The following is a 23,595-nucleotide window of genomic DNA, read 5'->3' as shown; positions in this document are numbered from 1 at the left end:
AAATAATAAGGAATTATGACAGGTTGGTGGTTTTTCTCCCTTCCTTTCTTAGTGGTGCATAAAGTAATGCAACTCTTAGTTTTAATGAGACATTTTTGAAATTTGTTAGAATTGCCTTTCAGAGCTACTGTGTTAAAAACTAATTTTTAGTCATCTCATTTTATTAATTTTGACTGGGATAGAATTATAAGTTCACAATGACTTTTCCCTTAACACTTTTAAGATATTTTCCCACTGTCTTCTAATGTTTATTATTGCTAATGAAGAGCCTGCTGTCAATCTAGTTGTTGCTCCTTATTAGGTAAATTTGTTTTTTTCTCTCTGGTAACTATGAGAAATTTTTCTCTATAGGGTTTCAATATATTGTATATAACGGGTATGTGTGTTTGTATGGTAGTGAGGAGGGATTGCCTGCTTGCACTGGGTGGCTTTTTAAATCTGAGAACTAATTTTTCTTCAGTTCTAGGAAATTCACTTATCAACTCTTTGAATACTGCCTCTGCCATTCTATTTTTTCTTTCTCTGTTCCTTCTGGATATATATTGGAGCTTCTTTTTCTCCTTATCTCTTAATTCTCTCCCCTTTTCCATCTTTTTTATTTATTTATTTTTATCTGCCCTCGGTACTGGCAGATTTTTTTCTGTTCTCTCTTCTAATTTGCTAATTTTTTTCTCTTCAACTGTGTAGTCTATTATTTAAATCTGTCTTTTGAGCATTTTTATTTCTAATACTGTTAGGCGTTTCTTGGATTTCCTTTTGGTTCTTTTTCACATTCACTTAGTTTTATGGATGCTATTTCTTTCTTGAGCTCTTTGAACATATCAGACATATATTTTGATGTGCTGTTCAGATTGTGCTTTTATCTCTAATTTCTGGGATAAGAATTCTCTCATTTTCTTAGGTCTAAAGATGACTGACTTAGATGTTTTGTATATCTTGTCTGTGAGTAACCTTCTAAGGGCTTTTTTTTTTTTTTTTTTGACTATATGTGACCTAGGAAGTGGAGATGTCCCTTTTGAGTAATGTCATGGGCAACCTGCCTGGACCTTGAAGGTTTTATCAACTCCTAACCAGTTTTTATGATAACATCTTATCTTGAAGTTTCTACATCACAAACATAAATTGAATTTGAGCCATCTATGCATATCTTCTGTAGCAGTTTGGGATTCTCACATGTTTCTTGTCTTTTCCATCCTCCTGTAGATGTTTCTCAGATTTAAACTTCACTAGGTCTCTGCTGATTCAGGAGCCTGTGGCCTTACCAGGTAGCCTTAAATCGTACCCCAAATTCAGCATTGTATTTCCAGCTATTAAGGCACATATCTCATTCAAGGTATCATCTTGGGCTAATCAACATTAACTTCTGCTCATGGGTATGAATTCCCTTTCTGTCTGACACTTAAAAAATTGTCCTTCTTTCTGGAAAAACTTTGCTTTGTATTAAAAATGTTTTTGTTAAATGATTGTAAACTGGTATTTCTAGAAGTTTGGAGTACGAGGGAGCAACTCCAGTGTGGCTTCTGTCCACCATCTTTTCTTTGAGGTCTCATTGAGAGCTCTAATTTTTTTTTCCCATTCTTCTCTTATCCTTTTTTAGGGTTTGGAGTCATGAGCAGGTTTAATTTTGGAGGAACTTTACAGGTGGGTTCATTATTTGGCTCTGCAAAAACAACAGTGACTACTTCCACTACAGGGTTTATTTTCTCTACATCTGGTATAGGAGGGTTAAATTTGAGGGTTTTGTCCCAACCAGTTGCAAGTGCATCTTCATCTTCCACTGGCTTATTCACATCCAGCTCCAGCTACACAGACTACAGGATTCGTTTTTGGAACACTGGTTGTGTCAACTCCTGCCCCAGTAGCAACTGAATTTTCCTTAGAGTAAGAGCAATACAGTTTCTGATTTTTTTTAGTGGATACAAAGGTAATTGTCTCTGAGAGACAAACTGGGTAAAGAAATGATATGTTATTTCTAAATCAACTATTTCTGGCCTGGCGCAGTGGTTCGCGCTTGTAATCCCAGCACTTTGAGAGGCCAAAGCAGGTGGATTGCTTGAGCACAGGAGTTTGAGACCAGCCTGGGTAACATGGCAAAACTCCGTCTCTACAAAAAATACAAAAAATTAGCCGGGCGTGGTAGTATGTGCCTGTAGTCCCAGCTACTCAGGAGGTTGAGGTGGGAGGATTGCCTGAGCCCGGGAGGTCGAGGCTGCAGTGAGCCATGATTGCACCACTGCACTCCAGCCTGGGTGACAGAGCGAGATGCTGTCTCAAAAATGAAAATCTATTTGGAATTATGCTATTTATTCCCAAGGTAGTCTACCAAGTTGAAGGCAGCTGAGATTTGAGGCACAAGGCACACTGAATTCTGTACTCTGGTCTCCCTTCATTTTATGTGAACCATAGGAGGAGTACTCACTGAGTTTTGGAAATGTATCATCTTGAAATTAGGCTACTTGCTGAATAAGTGACTCTTTAGAGAGATCTTTTTCTATCGATCATTGTAATGAACTCATTATATAGTTTTCCCTCATGCATCTCAGAATTTTAAAGGAGGTACTCATTTCATGCCTTTTTAGGTAAATCCACTTGTTTTTTTGTAGCACTGATAGCCTCATGTCTTTTAGTAGCACCTGAGAACCTGGTGAAAGCAAGGGTATTCCCTCTGGAATTCTCCTTTATCCTGTTATAGTTATCTAATAACTTGTAATTGAATGCTAAATAATCTTTCTTAGGAGGATTAATTTAAATATTAAAGCATTTTGTCATGGGTCATGAAATACATTTAAAAATTTCTAAACTTTTCTGAAGTTGGTTAGTGTGGAAAAAAAGATAAAAAATCTCTAAAAATTGTTTTAAAGAGATGCGTGTTGTTTGATTTAGTGTCTAAAACAAAAACTTGTGTTGTTTAATAAAGTGCTGGGCTGGCAGAAAGAGGAAGTATAAGTCCTTTTTTTTTGTTTTGAGATGGAGTCCCACTCTGTCGCCAGGCTGGATTGCAGTGGCGCGATCTTGGCTCACTGCAACCTCTGCCTCCTGGGTTCAAGCAATTCTCCTGCCTCAGCCTCCTGAGTAGCTGGGATTACAGGCATGCGCTACTGTGCCCGGCTAATTTTTGTATTTTTAGTGGAGACAGGGTTTCACCATCTTGGCCAGGCTGGTCTCAAACTCCTGACCTCGTGATCCACCTGCCTCGGCCTCCCAAAGTGCTGGGATTACAGGTGTGAGCCACGGCGCCCGGCCATATAAGTCCTTTTGTCTCTACAGAAGACAAAATTTTCTGAACTACTCTTTCCCCATTAAAACATTTTTAAATGTTTTTCCCCTTAAGGTGGATCAAATTAGGTAACCTTTATCTATGAATGAGAAATATGGAGCTCTGTGCATGTATTCCTATATTAATATCTGGTTATCTTTCTGTATTGAGATGAAATAACCTATAGAACAAAACCTTCACATTTAAAACTTAATTTGACAGGAACCATGTTATCTAGTTGCCTTTTAATATGTCAGATAACTATTATGTTGATTTTTGTTTCCTTTTTTCTATTTAGAATGTGCCTGTATTAAAATACCTCATGTAACCGTAAAGTTATACACCTACTAAACCCACAACAATTAAAAAAAAAAAAAGTTGGACAACACTGCTTCCACACAACCTACAGTGATTACAGGGGCTTCTGGGGTAGGTGCCAACACCCTTACTAATGCTGCAACTAGCAATACCCTGTCACATGAGGTGACAGCATCCACTCCTTTTGCTTTTGGATCTTCTCCCTCCTCTGCTATTTAGGTTTCTCATTCATCGGTGGAGGCACACCTCAGACTGGGAGCACCAGTTTCAATATTGTTTCCATGAGGCATGCCGCTCAGACAACAGCATTTGTAGAATTACCCCTTATTCCTGCTACTTAGGCATCTAGTGGCACAACTGCTGTACAACCAATAGCTCCTTTCGTCCTTGGCAGACAGTCCACAAGTAAGGTTTGAACTCTGCTCTCTAATGGAGAAGCACAGTATTCAAGATTGATTTTGAGATTCTTACTTGATTGATTCAAATCCAAATGTGGTCACTTCTCTTGTTGGAGGTTAGTGTTATTGATGAATATAGGGGAAATTAAATACAAAGTGCCCCTTCTGGTTTATAGTTTTAGGTTTAGAACCAATCAATCTTTGTTTTGGAAAAAGCAACAAACTCCTGAGAACCAGCAGTCTAGACCAATTGGCATATAGTAATCAGAGTTACCCTGAAATATTTAGGCCAATTGTTTAATGCTTATGTTTAACAAATATTTCTTGTTCACAATCTGTTGATTGTTTTTCTTCCTCTCTTAAAACTTCTGAAATGAAATTTATCAGGAGGAACAATAGAACAAGAAAGCATATCTTTAGGGTAGTATGACATTTTAGAGAATATTATATGATGCAATAAGTCAGTTATATGGCATGATTTGGGAATGGTATATTCTTGCTAAAATATTTTGGCTAGTGGAGACATCTTATATACTATATATGGGTAACCAGTTTCCAGTTAGGTTTCAGTAAAATACATTTAACTTGTATTCAACATTAATGAGAAGACATTCAGGATCTTGCTAAACCAAAATGCAGTTAATAAAATGTTATATACAGTGGACCATATAGTATATAATCTTTTGGGAATGCCTTTTTTCACTCAGCGTAATTTTCTGGAGATTCATCCAGATTGTTGTCTGTATCGATTCTTTCTTTCTTTCTTTCTTTCTTTCTTTCTTTCTTTCTTTCTTTCTCTTTCTTTCTTTCTTTCTTTCTTTCTTTCTTTCTTTCTTTCTTTTTCCTTCCTTCCTTCCTTCCTTCTTTCCTTCCTTCCTTCCCTCCTTCTTTCTTTCTTTCTCTCTCTCTCTTTCTTTCTTTCATTGAGACAGGGTCTCGCTCTCTCTCTGGCTGGAGTACAGTGGCACGATCATGGCTTACTGCAGCCTCGACCTCCCAGGCTCAAGTGATTCTTCCACCTCAGCCTCCTGAGTAGCTGGGACCATAGACGTGCACCACCACACCTGGCTAATTTATTATTATTATTATTATTATTATTATTATTATTTGTAGGGACGGGGTTTCACCATGTTCCCCAGGCTGGTCTCAAACTCTTGAGCTTAAGCAATCCTCCTGCCTTGGCTTCCCAAAGTGCTGGGATTACAGGCATGGGCCACTGTGCCTGGCCTGCATGTTTCTTTTTATTGCTGCATACTGTTGTATTGTATGGATGTATTACAGTTTTTTTAAAACTATTATCTATGAATGGATATTTGTATTTTTTCTACTTTTTGGCTATTATGAATAAAGCTGCTATGAACATTTGTGTACTGATTTTTTTCATGAATATAAGTCTTCATTACTCTGGGATAAATACCCAGTAGTGCAATTTCTGGGTTATACAGTAGTTGCATATTCAGTTTTATAAGAAACTGCCAAACTTTTCCATGTTAGCTGTACCATTTTACATACCCACCAGCAATGTATACAAGATCTAGTTTCTTTGTATCCTCACTATCATTTGGTGTTACTATTTTTTATTTTAGCCATTTTTGTAGATAGTGATATCATAATTGTAGTTTTAATTTACAGTTTCTCTGATAGTTAATGATGTTGAACATCTTTTCCTGTACTTATCATCTGTATATCTTATCAGTTCATGTCTTTTTTTAGTGAGAAAAAAAGCATCCAAAATAGCAATGTATTATAGGGGTCCTTTTTGCATGAGGATTTGAGTAATGTCAGTGGATAATATAATTTTACAAAAGACAGAATGCTGTTTGTGATTTTTTCTATTGTTAAACTTATACCTAGGTATTTCTTTTTTTTAGAGATTGTACATGATACTGTGTTTGCTTTTCATCACTAGTATATAGAAATACAGTTGATTTTGTATGTCTATCTTGTATCCTGAAACATTGGAGAACTCATTTATTCTAGGAGTTTTTTTTGTAAATTTCTTATGATTTTTCTACATAGATAATTATGTCATTTGCAAATAGAGATAGTTTCATTTCTTCCTTTCCAATCTGATGCCTTTTTTTCTTGCCTTAATGCAATAGCTAGAACTTCCAGCACTGTTTTGGATAAGAGTGGTGAGAACAAGTTGCCTTGTTATTGATCTTAGGGGGAAAACATTCGGTCTTTCACTATTAAGTATAGTCTTAGCTGCAGTTTTTTGTTGGTGTTCTTTATCAAGTTAAGGAAGTTCCCCTCTCTGTATTCCAATTTTTTTTGGCGGGGCGGGGGGAGTTGTAGGGGGGGAGTTTTTACCATGACTGGGTGTTGAAGTTTTTCAAATGCTTTTTCTGCATCAATTTATATGGTCATGTGATTGGTTTTCATTATCCTGCTAATACAGTGAATTACATCAACTGGCCCTAAATATTGTAACAACCTTGCATCTCTGAAATAAATCCCACTTGTCATGGTATATAGTTCTTTTATATATTGTTGAATTATATTTGCTATTATTTCATTAAGGATTCTTGCATTTATGTTCATGAAGGATATTGGTCCGCAGTTTTCTTTTTTCTATTGCCTGTCTGGTTTTGGTCAGTAAGTAATACTAGCTTCATAAAATGAGTTGGTCAATGAGTAATACTAGCTTCATAAAATGAGTTCTCCTGTTTTATTTTCTGAAAGAAATTCTTCAAACATTTGGTAGAATTTTCCAATGAAATCATCCCAACCTGGAGATTGATTTTTGGGAGTTTTCACATTTATGAATTCAAATTCGTTAATTGTCATAGGGCCAGTCAAATGATGTTTCTCATATTGATGAATTGTGGTCGTTTATGTTTTTTGAAAAGTCGGTCCATTTCTTCTAAATTATTAAATTCATGGGCATAGTATTCTTTTGATGTCTGCTGGGTATGTCATGATATCCCGTTTTCATTCCTAATATTTGTATTTGTGTTTTCCCTCTTTTATTGTCAGTCTTACTAGAATTGTTAATTTTATAGATCTTCCCAAAAATCAGCTCTTGGCCGGGTGCAGTGGCTCACGCCTGTAATTCCAGCACTTTGGGAGGCCTAGGCGGGCGGATCACCTGAGGTCAGGCGTTCAAGACCAGCCTGGCCAACGTGGCGAAACATCGTCTCTACTAAAAACACAACAGTCAGCCGGGCATGGTGGTGCGCGCCTGTAATCCCAGCTACTCGGGAGGCCGAGGCAGGAGAATTGCTTGAACCCGGGAGGCAGAGGTTGCAGTGAGCCAAGACTGCACCACTGCCCTCCAGCCTGGGTGACAGAGCCAGACTTCATCTCAAAATAAATAAATAAATAAATAAAAGAATTAGCTGTTTGTACAATTTTTTTTTATTGTTTTCGTTTTTAATTTTACTGAGTTTTTGGTCTTTTTTTCTGTTTGCTTTGGGCTTATTTTGCTATTTTTTTTCTCAGTTCTTCAGTTGGGAGCTTAAATTATTGATTAGATTTTTCTTCTTTTCTAATGTGTACATTTAATGCTGTAACTTACCCTGTCTGTACTGCTTTGTGTCTCACAAATTTTGATAGGATGTATTTTCATTTTCATTCAATTTGGTGTATTTTTAAATTTCTCTTGAGACTTCCTCTCTGACCCATGTATTATTTAGAAGTGTTCAGTTTCCAAATGTTTGAAGATTTTCCTGTTATCTTTCTAGTTTGATTCAATTGTAGTTGGAGAATGCACTCTGTATCATTTTAGTTCTTTTAAATTTGTCGTTGTTTGTTTTATGGCTAAATATATGATCTATCTTGGTATTTCTTTCATGGGCACTTGAAAAGTATGTGTATTCTTTTGTTTTGTTTTTTGAGACAGAGTCTAGCTCTGTCACCCAGGCTGGAGTTCAGTAGCGTGATCTGCAACTTCCGCCTCCCGCATTCAAGCAATTCTCCTGCTTCAGCCTCCCAAGTGGCTGGGATTACAGGCATGCACCCCCATGCCCGGCTAATTTTTATATTTTTAGTAGAGACAGGGTTTCACCATATTGGCCAGACTGGTCTCGAACTCCTGACCTCAAGTGATCTGCCCACCTCAGCTCCCAACGTGCTAGGATTACAGGAGTGAGCTATCACACCCCGCTCGAAAAGTATGTGTATTTTTTACTACTATATAATTCATCCATGTAACCAAAAACCACTTGTACCCCAAATGCTATTGACATTTTTTTAAAGTAGTAGATATGTAGGATGAACAAGTCTAGAGATCTAATATACAACATCATGAGGAGTATAGTTAACAAAATTGTGTATTAAAAGTATCTGCAAAACTGAGTAGATTTTTGCTGTTACACAAAAAAATGGATAATTATGTAAGATGATGGCTATGTTAATTTGCTTAACTATAGTAACTGTTTTATTATTTATATGTATCCCATAACATTATGTTTAATATATTAAATATACCCAATAAATTGATTTTTAAAAATGAAAAGTATGTGTATTCTGCTTTGTTGGGTGAAGTGTTCTATAAATGTCAATTAGATCCTGAAGGTTCATGATGTTTTTGAGTTCTTCTGTATCCTTGCTGATTTTCTGATAAGTTCTATCAGTTGGTAAGAGAGGGGTATTGAACTCTCTAACTGTGTAATAGTGAATTTCTCTGTAAGTTTCATCAGTTTTTGCTTTACATATATGGAAGCTCTGTTGTTTGGTTCATACACATATGATTACTAAGACTTCTTAGAGGATTGGCCCTCTTATCATTGTGTAAATATCCTCCTCTGTCTATGGTAATTTTCTTTGTTCTGAAGTCTACTTTGTCTGATAATAATATATCTACTCCCTACTCCCTTTTGTTAAATGTTGCATGGTGTATTTTTTCCCATCTTTTAACTCTTAACTTGCCTATATCATTACTTTTGAAGTGACTTTCATACAGACAACATATAGTTGAGTCGTGTTTTTAATTCCTTCTACCAATTTTTAATTGGTATGTATAGGCCATTTACATGTACTATAATTATTGTATTGCTGTATTAGGGCTTAAGTGTGTCATTTTTTAAATTATGGTTTTCATTTCTTTCTTTTCCATTTCTGCCTTCCTATTGGTTATGTGAACATTTTTTAGAATTCCATTTTGATTTGTCTATAGTGTTTTTGAGAATATCTTTTTGTATAGCTTTTACGGTCACTCTAGATATCATATACAGTATACATCTCTTATCACAGTCTACTGGCATTGCTATTTTACCAGTTTGAGTGAAGTCTAAAAATTGTTCCTCCCTGTATGTCCCTTAACCCTTCCCCATTTGTAATGTAATTGTCTTGACTATTTCCTCTACATATATTTAGAGCCATATCAGACAGGGTTATAATTTTTGCTTCAGCTTTCAAACATAATTAAGAAAACTGAAGGTAAGAAGGAAAGCCTATTATATTTACCCATATTTTTGCTTTTATTTGTTGTTTTTTACTTCCTGAGGTTCCAAGATTCCTTCTTTTATACTTTCCTTTCTGTTTTAATAATTTCCTTCAGCCATTTTTTTTTTTTTTTTTTTGAGACGGAGTCTCGCTGTGTCGCCCAGGCTGGAGTGCAGTGGCGCGATCTCGGCTCACTGCAAGCTCCGCCTCCGGGGTACACGCCATTCGCCTGCCTCAGCCTCCCGAGTAGCTGGGACTACTTTTACGGTAGTCTATTGGCAACAGATTTTCTGAGCTTTCCATCATCTCTCAATGCCTTGATTTCCTCTCTTTTTTCTGGAGGATATTTTCGTTAGCTGTGAGTTGACAGTTCTTTTCTTTCAGCATTTGAAAAGTATTGGGCTACTTCTTTCTTGCTTTCCTGCTTTCTGATGAGAAATCCTCTGTCATTTAAATAGTCTTTTCTCTCTTGGTTAGATGCCATTTTTCTCTTACTGCTTTCAAGTTTTTTTCTTTGCCTTTGGTTTTCAGAAGTTTAATTATTATGTGTCTTTGTAAATTTCTTTGTGCTTATCCTTTTTGGGTTCGCTCTGCTTCTTGAGTATGTTCATTTATGCCTCTTTGGCATAAATTTGGAACATTTTCACCTATTTTTCTATCAGCTATTATTTACTTTTTAGCGCTACCCTCTTTCTCTTCTTGTCTCTGATGACACGAAAGTTAAGTCCTTGGTTATAGTCCAACAGGACCTGATGCTCTGTTAATTTTTTTTCAGTCTATTTTTCCCTGTTGTTTGGATTGGATAATTTCTATGATTCTATCATCCAGTTCACTGATTCTTATTTCTGTACTCTCCCTCTATTCTACTACTGGGTCCTTCTACCAACCTTTGCATTTCATCTATTACAAATTTTTCATTCTAAAATTTTTGCTTGGTTCTTTATAACTTCCGTTTCTTTACCAATAATTAATTAGTTTCTTTCTTTCTTTCTTTCTTCTCTTTTTTTGTGCTGAGGCGGGTTTTTTCATTTGTTTGAAGTGTGTTAATAATTGTTTGTTGATGAATTTGTTTTACATGAATGCTTTAAAATCTTTGTGATTTTTAAACTGAAACCTAGATATTCTCATACTATGTTATGAGACTCTGGATCTGATTTAAACCTTTTGCTTTGGCTGGCTTTATTTGACATTGTTCTGGTGGAGAGGGGGGAAGTGCTGCCTTTTTACTGCAGAATGGGAGTAGGACTTCAGTTTCCATACTTGGTCTCAGTGGACACCTGAAATGAGGGTCTCCAAGTTACTGCTAGGTGGAGTGGGGATTCCTGCCCCCGACATGGTTTCTGCTGGCAAGGTGAGGATGGAGTTTATTAACTGCTGACAGGGATGAAAAACCTGGCTTCGAGTTTGGTCTTCTTTTATACCACCCTGGCGAAGGTGTTGGGATGCCTTATTATAGCCTCACAAGGGTGGGTGTCTAGGCTCTCCTGGTGTTTGCTAGCATGAGTGCAGATAGGACCACAGATTTTTCTGTGGTGGTTGGTTATAGTTAGAGTGGTTATTGTCTAAAAGTTTTCTGACTTGCTTGGCTGCCCCCTCCCTTGCCCTTTGTCTAAAAAAGCAGACTTTTTTGTTAGGGCTTTTTGAAAAATTTATACCCATTGGCATTTCTGGGTTGCCAGCCTGTTCAACTCCAAGCCTGGGAAATATGAGGCAAAAAGAAAACCTAGGGAACTCACCACCATATTGTTCCTTCGGTTTTGGAATCCCTAGCCAGTTTGCCTTCTTCTCTCTACCTTTCAGAATCTTCTTAGGTTTATTTATTTTTTATCTTATTTTACTTTTTTCTCTTTTTTTTAAGCAATAGAGCCAGGGTCTCATTATGTTGCTCAGGCTGGTTTTGAACTCCTGAGCTCAAGTGATCCTCCCACCTCGGCCTCCCAAAGTCCTAGGATTACAGGTGTGAGCCACCACTCCTGGGCTTCTTACGTCTATTTTATATGTAACGTCCTGGGGTTTTAGTTGTATCTAGGGGGAAGAAGAGGGAGAAGTACAGCTACTCCATCTGCCCTGAAATGGAAGTCCTTAAGATTTTAATTAATTAGAGACACGGTCTCACTCTGTTGCCCAGGCTGGAGTACAGTGGCACAATCACAGCTTACTGCAGCCTCAAACTCCTGGGCTCAAGTGATTGTCCCCTCTCAGCCTCCGGAGTAGCTAGGACTGCAGGCACATGCCGCCATGCCTGGCTAATATTTTTCTTTTAAGACAGGGTCTTGCTATGTTGCCCAGGGTGGTCTTGAACTCCTGGCCTCAAATGATCCTCCCTCTTTGTCCTCCCAATGCACTGGGATTACAGGCATGAGCCACCACACCTAGCCTAAGATTTTAGTTATTATGTTGTCAAAACTTTCATTTTTTAGGGGTTCTCTCAAAGCTTATTCATATAGGCCTTTCCATCTCAACATTCTTATTTTTTTGGTTATTTTGTGTTTTATATTTTTAAGAATCTTAATTTTTCCCCCTAAGAGATTAGTGAATTGAACCATTGTGTTTTGTTAAATAGACATCCTTTCTCTATTAATTGAAGTTGCTGCCTTCCTGATACACCAAATTATTGTTTGACTTGGCTTGACTCTGCTTCTAGGCTTTCTATTCTGTTCTGTTGATCTCTTTTTCTTGTTCTAGTACTACCATTTTTGTTACTGTAGCATGCCCCCCCTATCTTGTAGTGTAAGGCCACTACCTCTATTCTTTAAAAAAAAAAAAACTGCTATTTTCTATGTCCTACTATTTATTAAGATAGTTGGCATTTTCTTAAGTTCTTAAGCGTAAAGGAATTAAGGCTGATTTTGGGATCCTTATAGCACTAGATGGAGGAAATTGTGATATTGAACCCTTCTTCTAGTTCAGTAGTTCTCAGCTGGAGACAGTTGGCCCCACCATGGGGGAATTTTGGCCAAATCTGGAGACATTTTTGGTTGTCAAGACTAGGGAGATGCTACTGGCATCAGAGCCCAGGGATGCTGCTGAACATCCTACAGTGCACAGTTCAGTCCCCCACAGCAAAGAATTATTTGGTAATGTCGAACAACTCTGATCTTGTCCTTTAATTAGGAAGCTAAGGTTTTTGTCTCTTAAATCCTTTTCTAAGATTCATTTAACTTAAAAGCAAATCATATTAAGTGGTATTTGCTCCCCTAGTTACCTTTAGGTATGTGATTTAAGGTCAGGCGCCTGAAATTATGCCAGTATCTGGGACAAATGATCAAGATTTTTAAATACGGGCATAAATCAAGTGTAAATTTAATTAGAGATAGTAAAGAGGTTTCAGTAATATGACCAGTTACAAAATAAATAATACAAAAATCAATAGCTTTCCCATGTTTAAGCAATAGCAGTTGGGAAATATAATGGAGAAAGGTCTAATTAACAATTTCAGCCAAAAGTATGAGATGCATAGGAGTAAACTTTTAAAAATATGCATGACTTAGATGAAGCAAACCACAAAATTTTACTGATGAATGTAAAAGAGGATGTGAATAAATGAAAAGACCCACTGAATGCTCAGACCCTATAAGATAAAGATGTCATTTATCTTTGAATTAATCTATACATTTCATGCAATTCTCGTAAAACCATAATGGGAATCTTTGGGGGAAGGAAAGGAAGGAAGGACAAGGTTTTAAAGTTTATATGGGGGAATAAATGCATGAGACTAGCCACCTCTATTTTTTTTTTTTAGGAAAGTAATGAGAACTTGCAAGAAAATATGTGAAAATTATTATGAATTTATTCTTTTCCTGTAAATTTAAAATATTATGTAACATAAAAATAAAATAATTCTAGTGCTATGGAACAGGGATAGAAAGAAAAATCAGTGAAATATTTTGAAGTACAGTGCAGAAACAAACCTGTGCTTGTGAAGGTGACATTTCAAATTTGTGAGATAGAGAATAGAGTAGTGAATAAATGAATTGCAGTAGCTGGCTAACCAGTTATTGTGGGTAAGGGGATGAATTTTGCCTAAAAAGATTAACTGAAAAAAATCCTTGGTTACTTAAGGTAGAAAGTAAAACCATAGCCAGGTGCATGGCTCATGCCTGTAATCCCAGCACTTTGGGAGGGCGAGATGGGTGGATCACTTGAGGTCAGGAGTTCAAGACCAGCCTGGCCAACATGGTGAAACCTCGTCACTACAGAAAAAAAAAAAAAAAGTTGGGCGTTGTGGTGCATGCCTGTAGTCCCAGCTACTATGGAGGCTGAGGCAGGAGAATCACTTGAACCCAGGAGGCGGAGGTTGCAGTAAGCCGAGATCGTGCCACTGCACCACTCCAACTGGGTGACAAAGCGAGACTCCACCTCAAAAAAAAAAAAAAAAAAAAGCGAAACCATAAATTTTTTTAAAGCATAGGTGAATATGAAAATATGTAAATAATATTTCTGGAGTTGAGGAGATAAGCATTTCTATAGGAGTTTAAAATAACATAGTCAAATGATTCAAAAATAAAACTATAAATAGCATAAATAGGTATATTATTCCCCATCTGCATCTTTATTACCCCTGCCCCTTTCCCATACTCAGTTAACCACTGTAATTGCATATGTCTTTCCAGAGCTTCTTCATGAGTTTGTTGAGAAATAAAAATACATATTCTTAGTCCTCTGCCTTTTTTGATATAAATGGTATACTCTAGACACTATTCTGTACCTTGCTTTTTAACTTGTATTCTGTACCTTACTTAAAAACTTTATGTGCTTATTTTACACATTTTGAAGGTTTTCACATTAGTCAGTACATAGAGAACTTCATCAGTATGTTTTTCCTCAGTATTTTTTATAGGATCGTAGTATTCCATGCTCTGGATGTGCTATAATTTATATATCCAGTCCCTTGCTGATGGCCATTTGGGTTGTTTACATAATCCTTTACTAATACAAACAGTGATGCAATGGATATCATTTTACATGTCATTTTACAGGTATTCAAGTATATTTTTGTGGCTAAATTTCCAGAAAAAGTATTGCGGGTTCAAAAGATAGATGCATTTGTAATTTTTAAAACATTGACCAGTTGTTTCCCATAGTTGTACCAATTTATCCCCCCATTTGGAATCTGTGAGGCTGCCTGCTTCTTTATAGTGTCCTTAACAGAGTGTGTTTAGTTTTTGACTTATTGTCATTCGTTAAATGAAATTATTCTCAATGTAGTTATAATTTGCAATTTTCTCTTAAAAATGAGGTTGAACACCTTTTCATATGTTTAAGAGAAAAGTCTTTTTAAACATGATATGAAGACATAGACTATTATATAGAGACATAGACCAGAGAGAAAAAATGATGGAAAGATTTGACTACATAAAAATAAAATAAAAACTGAATGGCAAACTGGGGTAGAGGAATTATTGCAACATATGACAAAATAAATAGCCTTGATATACACTTTTATTAAAAATCAGTAATAGTGTTGGTAGGAATATAAATTGTCTCAATTTCTATGGAAAACAATATGGAGATTTCTCAGAGAATTAAAAATAGAACCACCTTTTGACTTAGCAATTCCACGCCGGGTATCTATATAAAGGAAAAGAAACCAGTATATAAAAAAGACACTTGCACTTACATGTTTATTGCAGCACTGTTCACAATGGCAAAGTCATGAAATCAACCTAAATGTCCATAAGTGGTTGATTGGACTATGCAGCCATAAAAAGAATGAAATCATATCATTTGTGATATCATGGATGGAGCCAGAGGCCTAAGTGAAGTAACTCAGAAACAGACAATCAAATATTGCATGTTCTCATGTATAAGTGGGAGCTAAACGGTAGGTACACATGGACATTAAAATGAAAATAATAAACACTAGGGACTCCAAAAGGAGAGAGTTGGGGGTAGGGGTAAAGGTTGAAAAATTACCTGTTGGGTACTGTGTTCACTATTTGGGTAATGGGTACACTAGAAGCCCAACCCCCACTATTATGCAATATATCTATGTAACTTTAAAATAAAATTTAAAAATATCAGTAATAAGACAGTATTCTTTGACGTGAAAATGGGCAGATGACATGAATAGGCAATTTCAAATGAAAAAATTGAAGTAGCAATGAAACCCATATTAAAAATTCAACCTCTCAGATAGGTAATGAATTGTAAATATAAATGCCTTTGCTATACAATTGGTTATTTCTTTTCTTTTTCTTTTCTTTTCTTTTCTTTTTTTTTTTTTTTTTGAGATGGAGTCTTGCTTTGTTGCCAGGCTGGAGTGCGGTGGTACGATCTCGGCTCAGTGCAACCTCCGCCTCCTGGTTTCAAGCGATTCTCCTGCCTCAGCCTCCTGAGTAGCTGGGACTGCAAGCGTGTACTACCACACCCAGCTCATTTTTTTTTTATTTTTAGTAGAGACAGGGTTTCACCATGTTGGCCAGGATGGTCTCTATCTCTTGACCTATATCCTCCTGCCTCGGCCTCCCAAAGTACAATTGGTTATTTCTTTAAAAGTGTACATATGGTTCTTCTCCTAAATGAAACATAGGGATATTGCACTGTGTATATTTTAAGTAGCTTTTGTATGTGGTAAAGTTTCCAATTCCTTCTCCACATCTCCTTTCTGTCTCTTTCACCCCCGGAGGACCTAGATGTTTTGGATAGCAGAATCTTACATCATTTGTCACCATGACAGTTGAATGCAGGCAATAATAGGTGCAAGTACAGTTACTTATTAAGCACCTTTTTCCTTTTAAAGGTGAAATAGAATATCTGTAATTATGTGTTAGAGTCTAGAAAAAGTTGGTTCAATTCAGCAGAAACATTTATTGAACAATTACTATTATGTGCCATGTGCATTGATCTGCAGTGAGGATGAAAAGATATGAACTTTGCTTTCAAGTAACTCTATCTTATTTGTGTCATTATGCATTAATTTATCCTTATAGTTTTCTTTTTAAAGAGGCAGGTAATCTGTTTTCTGAAAATTTATTCCAGACCTTCATTTATTCTTTACATACTGTACAGCCATTTAAAATGTACAGTTCAGTGGTTCACAGAGCTATGCAACCATTACAACAGGCCGTATTAGAATATTTTCATCATCCCCAAAAGAAACTCTCTACTCATTAGCAGTCATTGCCCATTCCTCCTTTTCCCCAGTCTTTGGCAACCACTAATCTACATTTTGTCTCTGTAATGGAATCATATATTTTTTATAAATGGAATAATATATTATTCAGTCTTTTGTGACTAGCTTCTTTCACTTAGCATGCTTTCAAAGCTCATTCATGTGGTAGCGTGTATTACTACTTTTCCTTTTATGGCAAGTACAATTTTATTGCTTGGATATGCTGTATTTTATTCATCCATTCATCAGTTAATAGGCATTTGGATTGTTTCTACCTTTTGTCTATTTTGAATAATACTGCTATGAATATTCACATATATGTTTTTGTGTGAATGTATGTTTCATCTCTTTTTGGCATATATATATATCCCTAAGAGTAAAATTGCTGGGTCATACGGTAACACTATGTTAGCGCATTGAGGAAATGCCAGACAGTTTTCCAAAGAGGTACAGAATTTTACATTTCCAACAGGATCCTCATCAACACTTGATCTATCTTTTTGATTATAGCCATCCTAATGGGTATAATGTAGTATCTCATTGTGGCTTTGATTTGCAATTCCCTAATGACTAAGGATAGTGAGCATGTTTTCATGTGCTTTGTTGGCCATTTGTATCAGCAATTTTGTATCTTTCTGACCATTCTCTTGTAGTCACATCTGCCTCTGACCACATCCTGGAAAGGTTCTCTGCTTTAAGGGATTGGGGTCATTAAATTTTCTCACTTGGATAATTCAGGATAATCTCAAGGTATTTAACCTTAATCCCATCTGTAAAATCCCTTTTATCAAGTAAGGCGATATGTTCACAAGTTCTGGGTATTAGGCCATCTTTGGGGACTGGTTTTCTGTCTATCACACCATCTTAACAATATTAAGTGTTTTGATCTATAAACACGAGATCCTTTAGAACATCTTTAATTTCTTCCAATGATGTTTCATATTTTTGTGTACATTATGTAATTTAAAAATTGTCCTTAAGTATTTCCTTTTGAGCAATCATAAATGGAATTATATTCTTAATTTCTTTCATTTTGTATTGTTCATTGTTATAAGAGAAATGTAATTATTTTTATATATTAATCTTGTATCCTGCAACCTTACAAAACTTGTTTATTGTTCTAGTAGATTTTTTTTATTTCTTAGAATTTTCTGTATTCGTGATCATGTCATCTATGAATAGAGATAGTTTTACTTCTTTCTTTTCAATCCACATGTGTTTTATTTCTTTTTCCTGCCTATTGTCCTGGCTAGAATTTTCAATGTATTGTTGAATCGAAGTGGCTAGAGCAGACATCCTTGTTTTGTTTCTGATGGTAGTGGGAAAGTATTTAGTCTTTCTCCATTAAGTGTCATGTTACTGTAGATTATTCATTAGTGCCCTTTATCCTGTTTAGGAAGCTCCCTTCTCTTCCTAATTTGTTGAGTGTTTCTGCCATGAAAGGGTATTGGATTTTATCAAATGCTTTTACTGCTTCTATTGAGATGATAATGTGTTTTTTTAATAATAGCATAATTGAGGTATAATTCACATATCTTAAAATTCACTATTTTAAGTATACAATCCAGTGGTTTTTAATATAGTCACAGAGTGTACAACTATCACCACTATGTAATTTGAGAACATTTTCATCGCCCCCCCACAAAAAAAAACCCTATACCCATTGGCAGTCACTCCCCATTACCCATTCCTCCCAGCCCCTGGGAATCATTAATATACTTTCTGTCCATGAATTTGTCTATTCTGGACATTTCATATAAATAGAATTTCACAATATGAAGCTTTTTGTTTTGTTTTTTTGGTCTGGCTTCTTACATTTAGCATAATGTTTTCAAGATTCATCCATGTTGTAGCGTACATCAGTACTTAATTCTTCCGATTTCAGGACGGACCTTTTCAGCTTTCTTTTTCCCTGGTTATCTCTGATAAACTATCCGACTTACACCCTAAATCGTTATTCTCATAAAGCTCCCTGCCTCCTCTTAATTGTTTACCTCCCAAATCTCCATTTTTTAGAGTAATGTTTTGGGCTTGAATGTCCTCACACTCTGTTTCAAATAAAGTCAGTTATTTGGGGGATGGCTTGGGAGCTCTCTGTTCTTATGAATGGCCTTTATCCCTGGGCAGAATCGTTCAGCCAGTGCTTTGGGTACTGAGCAGTAGCAGTAGCCACTGGTCTTCTTGCTTACCTCTTCAGGTGTGGACCTTAACCCTGCAAGTAAACTGGGGTGGAATAATCAGGGTGAGGGTGATTGGGGCCTCAGTATTCTCAGCCTTCTCTACTTGGGGTAGAGTCTCCACCCTGTGAGTAAAGGAAGGGAGCCCCTGAACTCTTGGCTATACTGAACAGGAATTTCACCCCTTCAACTCTGTGTTGGAAGTGATAAGAAATGCTGGCTACCTTTCCCTCCCATTGGGATACTCTATTCCTTGATTGGGAGCTGGGGTCAGAGGGAGTAAAGTTTTGGCTACCCCTCCCTAGAGAGTAGCTTCCATCAAGGTAGACAAGGGGACGGTGAAAGGAAAGGAGTGCCTTGTGGCTCATATGCCATAGACTGTCACTGTTACATTACTGAGTTTTAGTAGATTTTCTTGAATAAATGTTTCTTCATTTGCTCTGGGGTCTTAGAACAATTTCCAGCCATTTCCGATTTAAAGAAAAAAAAGTAACTTTTTGCTGGAACTTTTTGCTGGTTATGGATTTACTTGGGAACAGGTCCATGGGACTTTTTATGCTGCAGTTCTGGAAGTGGATCCCCCCTCTTAGGACTTCTTTTTCAGCAAAGTAGAATTTCTTTGTTATGATGGTGCTAGAAGACTGACTATACTAAAGTAGTACCAATGAACTGTTTTTTAAATCAAGCTTTTACTCTGTCTTATTGATTAGGTTTCAGGATACCTGCTTTTCCTTGCTTTGTTTTTATTTCTCCATATTAATGAACCTTGTCATAATGTTGTTTTACTTTTAAAAATTATTTTTAGTGACATATTTTTCTGTTTGTTACTTTGATTTTTAGGTTTGATTTTAGTTCAAGCACCATGCAGTTTACCTCAATATCAAATTCTTTGACCTCCACTGCTGCTATTGGGCTCTCATGTAAGTTACTAATTCTAAAGAAAATACTGTTATTTCCCATGAGGCCACCTTACTCAGTTTGCCAGTATATGCTACAGATCTCTGTCTCAGAAATTATCATTATTCTTGAACCCATTTATAATTGCTGATATCAATAGTAGCTTTGCTTGAGAACCTAATTCTCATGGCTTTAACTGTGAAATTTTTATATTAACATGGTTATTATAGCTTAAAATGCTAACTTTAAGCATATAATTCATTAATATTGTGATGCATTGAAACAACTCCTTGAAGCTATTAACAGAAGGGAGAGTGGGAGTTTTGCCAAGTATTTCTGAAGGGAAGAAGTCCTTATCCATGTGACTAAGATAAAATGGGAAATAAATGTAGGAGCCTTGCTATAGTGTGTTTTTTGATACCGACCTGGTTTGTGGTCCTTACATTTTACCTATCAGAAGTGGAACATGACAAAGGGCCAGCTGTAGTTTTGGGGTTCTAATTGACATTGTGTGATGTCTTGTGACCTCTCCACCTGAAGAGGACCATCTATCTGGATGCTTTGAGCTAAGAGGTGAGACATTATCTCGTAACCCCAACTTCTTTGTTACACATTTTCCATTAGTATAGTAATAGCAAATGTTGACAATATTGAATTCAGGCCAGGTTCAGTAGCTTATGCCTGTAATCCTAGCATTTTGGGAGGCCATGGCAGGTGGATTGCTTGAGCCCAGGACTTTGAGAACAGCCTGGGCAACGTGGTGAAACCCTGTCTCTACAAAAAAATACAAAAATTTGCCGGACATAGTGGTGCATGCCTGTAGTCCCAGCTACTGGGGAGGCTTAGGTGGGAGAATTGCTTGAGCCCAGGAGGTCAAGGCTGCAGTGAGCCAAGATTGCACCACTGCACTCCAGCCTAGGTGACGGAGTAACACCCTGTCAAACCAAAAAAAAAAAAAAAGGAAAGAAAGGAAGAAAGAAAGAGAGAGAGGGGGAGAGAGAGGGAGGGAGGGAGAGAGAGGGAGGGAGGGAGGGAGAGAGAGAGAGAGAGAGGGAGGGAGAGAGAGAGAGAGAGAAAGAAAGAAAGAAAGAAAAAAGAAAAGAAAATACTGAATTTTGTATGTCTTAGGCAATTTTTTCTTACAGGCCTCTATAAACTGACTTCTTTCAAGGTTTCTTCTTCACAATATCATAATGTTCATCATTAAATTTTGTTGTAATTCTAGCTGTAATAGCCCCCCTCCCCAGCTCTATGACAGTAAGATTGTCTCCATTCCTGGGAATACAACTAGCCAGAAAATGTTTGATGCTTAATTGAGCATGAATAGTGCTCAATTAACCATCACCGTCCTCTTGTGTTATTGGCATAGTTAGGCATTAGTTAAGATTGGTTACCACATGAATTATGTTTTCTACCACTTAGACTTCAGTTTTGAGACATGACTATGATTCTGGAATCATTTTGATACATGTAAGCAGTATCCTTCTCAACTATGATAGATTTCATGAATATGACCATGTCCAAGGTTTGGAGTTAAAATTATTGAATTAATTCCATGTTCAGTCAAAACTTGCTCTCTGACCTTTGACAGGTTCCCCCACTTTTCTCCCTCTGATGTCCTTGTCTACAAAATGAAAAGATATTGGGACCACAATATCTTTTAATTAACTTTAGTGAATTATAACTTACACATCATAAAATTAACTCACTTTAAGTATGCAATCCAGAAATTTTAGTAAATTTATCGAATTGTGTAACCATCACTGTATTTAGTTTTAGAGCATTTCCATCATTGCAGTAAGATCCCTCAGCCACAGACAACCACTAATCTGTTTTCCATCTCCATATATTTGCCTTTTCTGGACATTTCATGTAAATGGTTTGACCATGGTTTTTTGAAGTTTAACCAAAAGTTTCTAAAGGACTCTTCAGATGAAAAAGACTATATAAATTTCTCACTGTTTTTGATTTAAAGGGTAATAGTTAATATTATGTTGTTCTCTGCAGTTGGTGCTCCAACAACTTCGGCTAGAACACTTGATATTATAACCTTGGGATTTGCATTAAGATTATTCCCTGGAGCAGGTGGAGCAGCTCCTACTGCAGTTAGTAAGATTTTAGAACTATCAGGATGTCTTGGGGCTCTCATTGGAAATGTGCTTCATAACAAGCAGTAAGTAGGTTCTATGGCTTTTAGGGCTAAGTGGTTTTGACCATCTCATCAGAATATCCAAAAGGTACACCAATATGTTTATGTAGATGATTGCCAAAGAGTACAATGAGACAGTTGATATCAATGATGCTACTTCTTTGAGATAACTACAGGCAAAACAGCTGCCAAATTCTTGCCAACCATCAAACTTAAGAATTTTTGTTATTGATCACAGTATTTAGCTGGTTGAGACTGATAAAGTTTTTTTTTTCTCTAAAAGTTAATTTAAGTTTTGACCTCTGTTGAAGTTGGCCCTCTTCTAAAGTTGGTTATAGGAGTTTCCCTAGACCTATTCTAAATTTGTTTCTGCCAGTTAGGAGCTAGTTAGGTTGTAGATGGAAGAAAACTTGGTTATCCATTGCCCATAGCTATTAGAGCTGGGTGGTAAGGGGTCATCTACTCAAACCTGTCTTTTAAGTTAGACTCCATTTTGGAGAAGTCTTGTTTGTTTTTACTGTAAGAAGTTTACTTAGGGATTAAATGAATCTTTTTTAATCTGGCTTAAACTAAAAGTCAATCCCTTTTAAGCTTAAAATAATTATTCCTAAACAGACATGTATATCATCCCTCCCTTTTTTTTTTAAGATACAGTCTTACTTTGTCACCCAGGTTAGAGTGCAGTGGCGTGATTATAGCTGACTGCAGCCTAATCTCCTGGATTCAAGCGATCCTCCCACCTCAGCCTTCTGAGTACCTGGGACTGCAGGCATGCACCACCATGACCAACTGATTTTTTTTTTTTTTTTTAGTAGAGATGAGGTCTCACTACATTGTCCAGGCTGGTCTCAAACTCCTGGGCTCAAGCTATCCTCCCACCTTGGCCTCCCAAAGTGCTCAGCTTGTAGGCTTGAGGCACCACACCTGGCCTCATCTTTTTATTTCTTCTTTTACATGACCTTATGAGTTTCTACTGTTTAGTAGACTAACTGGCCAATGTATGAGACTTGTGAAGGGTGTGTCATAAGAACAGTACAAGTTACCATATTCGCAAAAAATGTAACACATTTCCCCATAAAACAATGACAAAAAAAACCCCTGATTCTTTTAGTCATGGGTTGAATCACTGAAATATGAATGGGCAGCCTCTTTGATGATGCTGTCATACCCAGCCCTTATCTATATAAGTCTCAAATTCCTTCCTACAAATACTACTTTTGCCACTAGCCCATCCCTTAGCACCATGATATGGTTTGGCTATGTCCTCACCCAAATCTCATCTTGAATTGTAGCTCCCATAATTCCCATGTGTTGTGGGAGAGACCTGGTGAGAGGTAACTGAATCATGGGGACAGGTCTTTCTCATGTTGTTCTTGTGATAGTGAATAAGTCTCACAAGATATGATGGTTTTATAAAAGGGAGTTCCCTTACACAAGCTCTCTTGCCTGTCACCATGTAAGATGTGACTTTGCTCCTCATTCACTTTTTGTCATGATTTTGAGGCCTCCCCAGCCATGTGAAACTGTGAGTCAATTAAACCTCTTTCCTTTATAAACTATCCAGTCTCAGGTATTTCTTTATTAGCAGCATGAGAACAGACTAATACACACCATTTCACCCACCAGGACCTTAAGCACTTACCCTTCTCCCCATTAGGTATGTCTCAACCTGACAGCCCCAATTTGGGGTGTTTTCTTCCCCCTACTTACCTTTCTTTCTCTTCAAGTGTATTTACTTATTCAGATTCTTCATCTCACTAACCAGTCTTGCAGAGCAGCTTTCAAGCATCTGTATCTGTAGATTTACAGCCATTTGGGATTACTGTCTGCCCTAGGTATAATCAGCAAATTTTAAGAGAAATTTGCTTTTTATAGTTTGGGAAGGTGATGATGTCCAT

General features: G+C 36.8%; 1 protein-coding gene across 11 annotated transcripts in view; it reads left to right on the top strand.

The window, feature by feature from the left end:
* The window catches only part of NUP62CL (nucleoporin 62 C-terminal like), a 121,115-nt gene that overhangs the window by 51,798 nt on the left and 45,722 nt on the right, over positions 1-23,595 (top strand). For 7 of the 11 annotated variants that reach the window (XR_010154675.1, XR_010154674.1, XR_010154673.1 and 4 more), the window contains exon 2: positions 19,492-19,571. The exons of 1 other annotated variant lie outside the window; for it this stretch is intronic. Coding sequence is in view for 6 of the 10 variants with exons in the window: in XM_054676465.2 (XP_054532440.1) it covers positions 19,514-19,571 (58 nt within the window). In the remaining 4 variants the exon portion in view is untranslated. Of the gene's footprint in view, positions 1-1,595; positions 1,642-19,491; positions 19,572-20,005; positions 20,122-23,595 lie in introns of those variants that run through there. 3 more of the 11 variants (XM_063804008.1, XM_063804006.1, XM_063804007.1) reach the window with 3 other exon arrangements.

The sequence above is a fragment of the Pan troglodytes genome, chromosome X (genome assembly GCF_028858775.2).
Source record: "Pan troglodytes isolate AG18354 chromosome X, NHGRI_mPanTro3-v2.0_pri, whole genome shotgun sequence".
Taxonomy (NCBI): domain Eukaryota; kingdom Metazoa; phylum Chordata; class Mammalia; order Primates; family Hominidae; genus Pan; species Pan troglodytes.
This window is presented reverse-complemented; position numbering and strand designations above follow the sequence as displayed.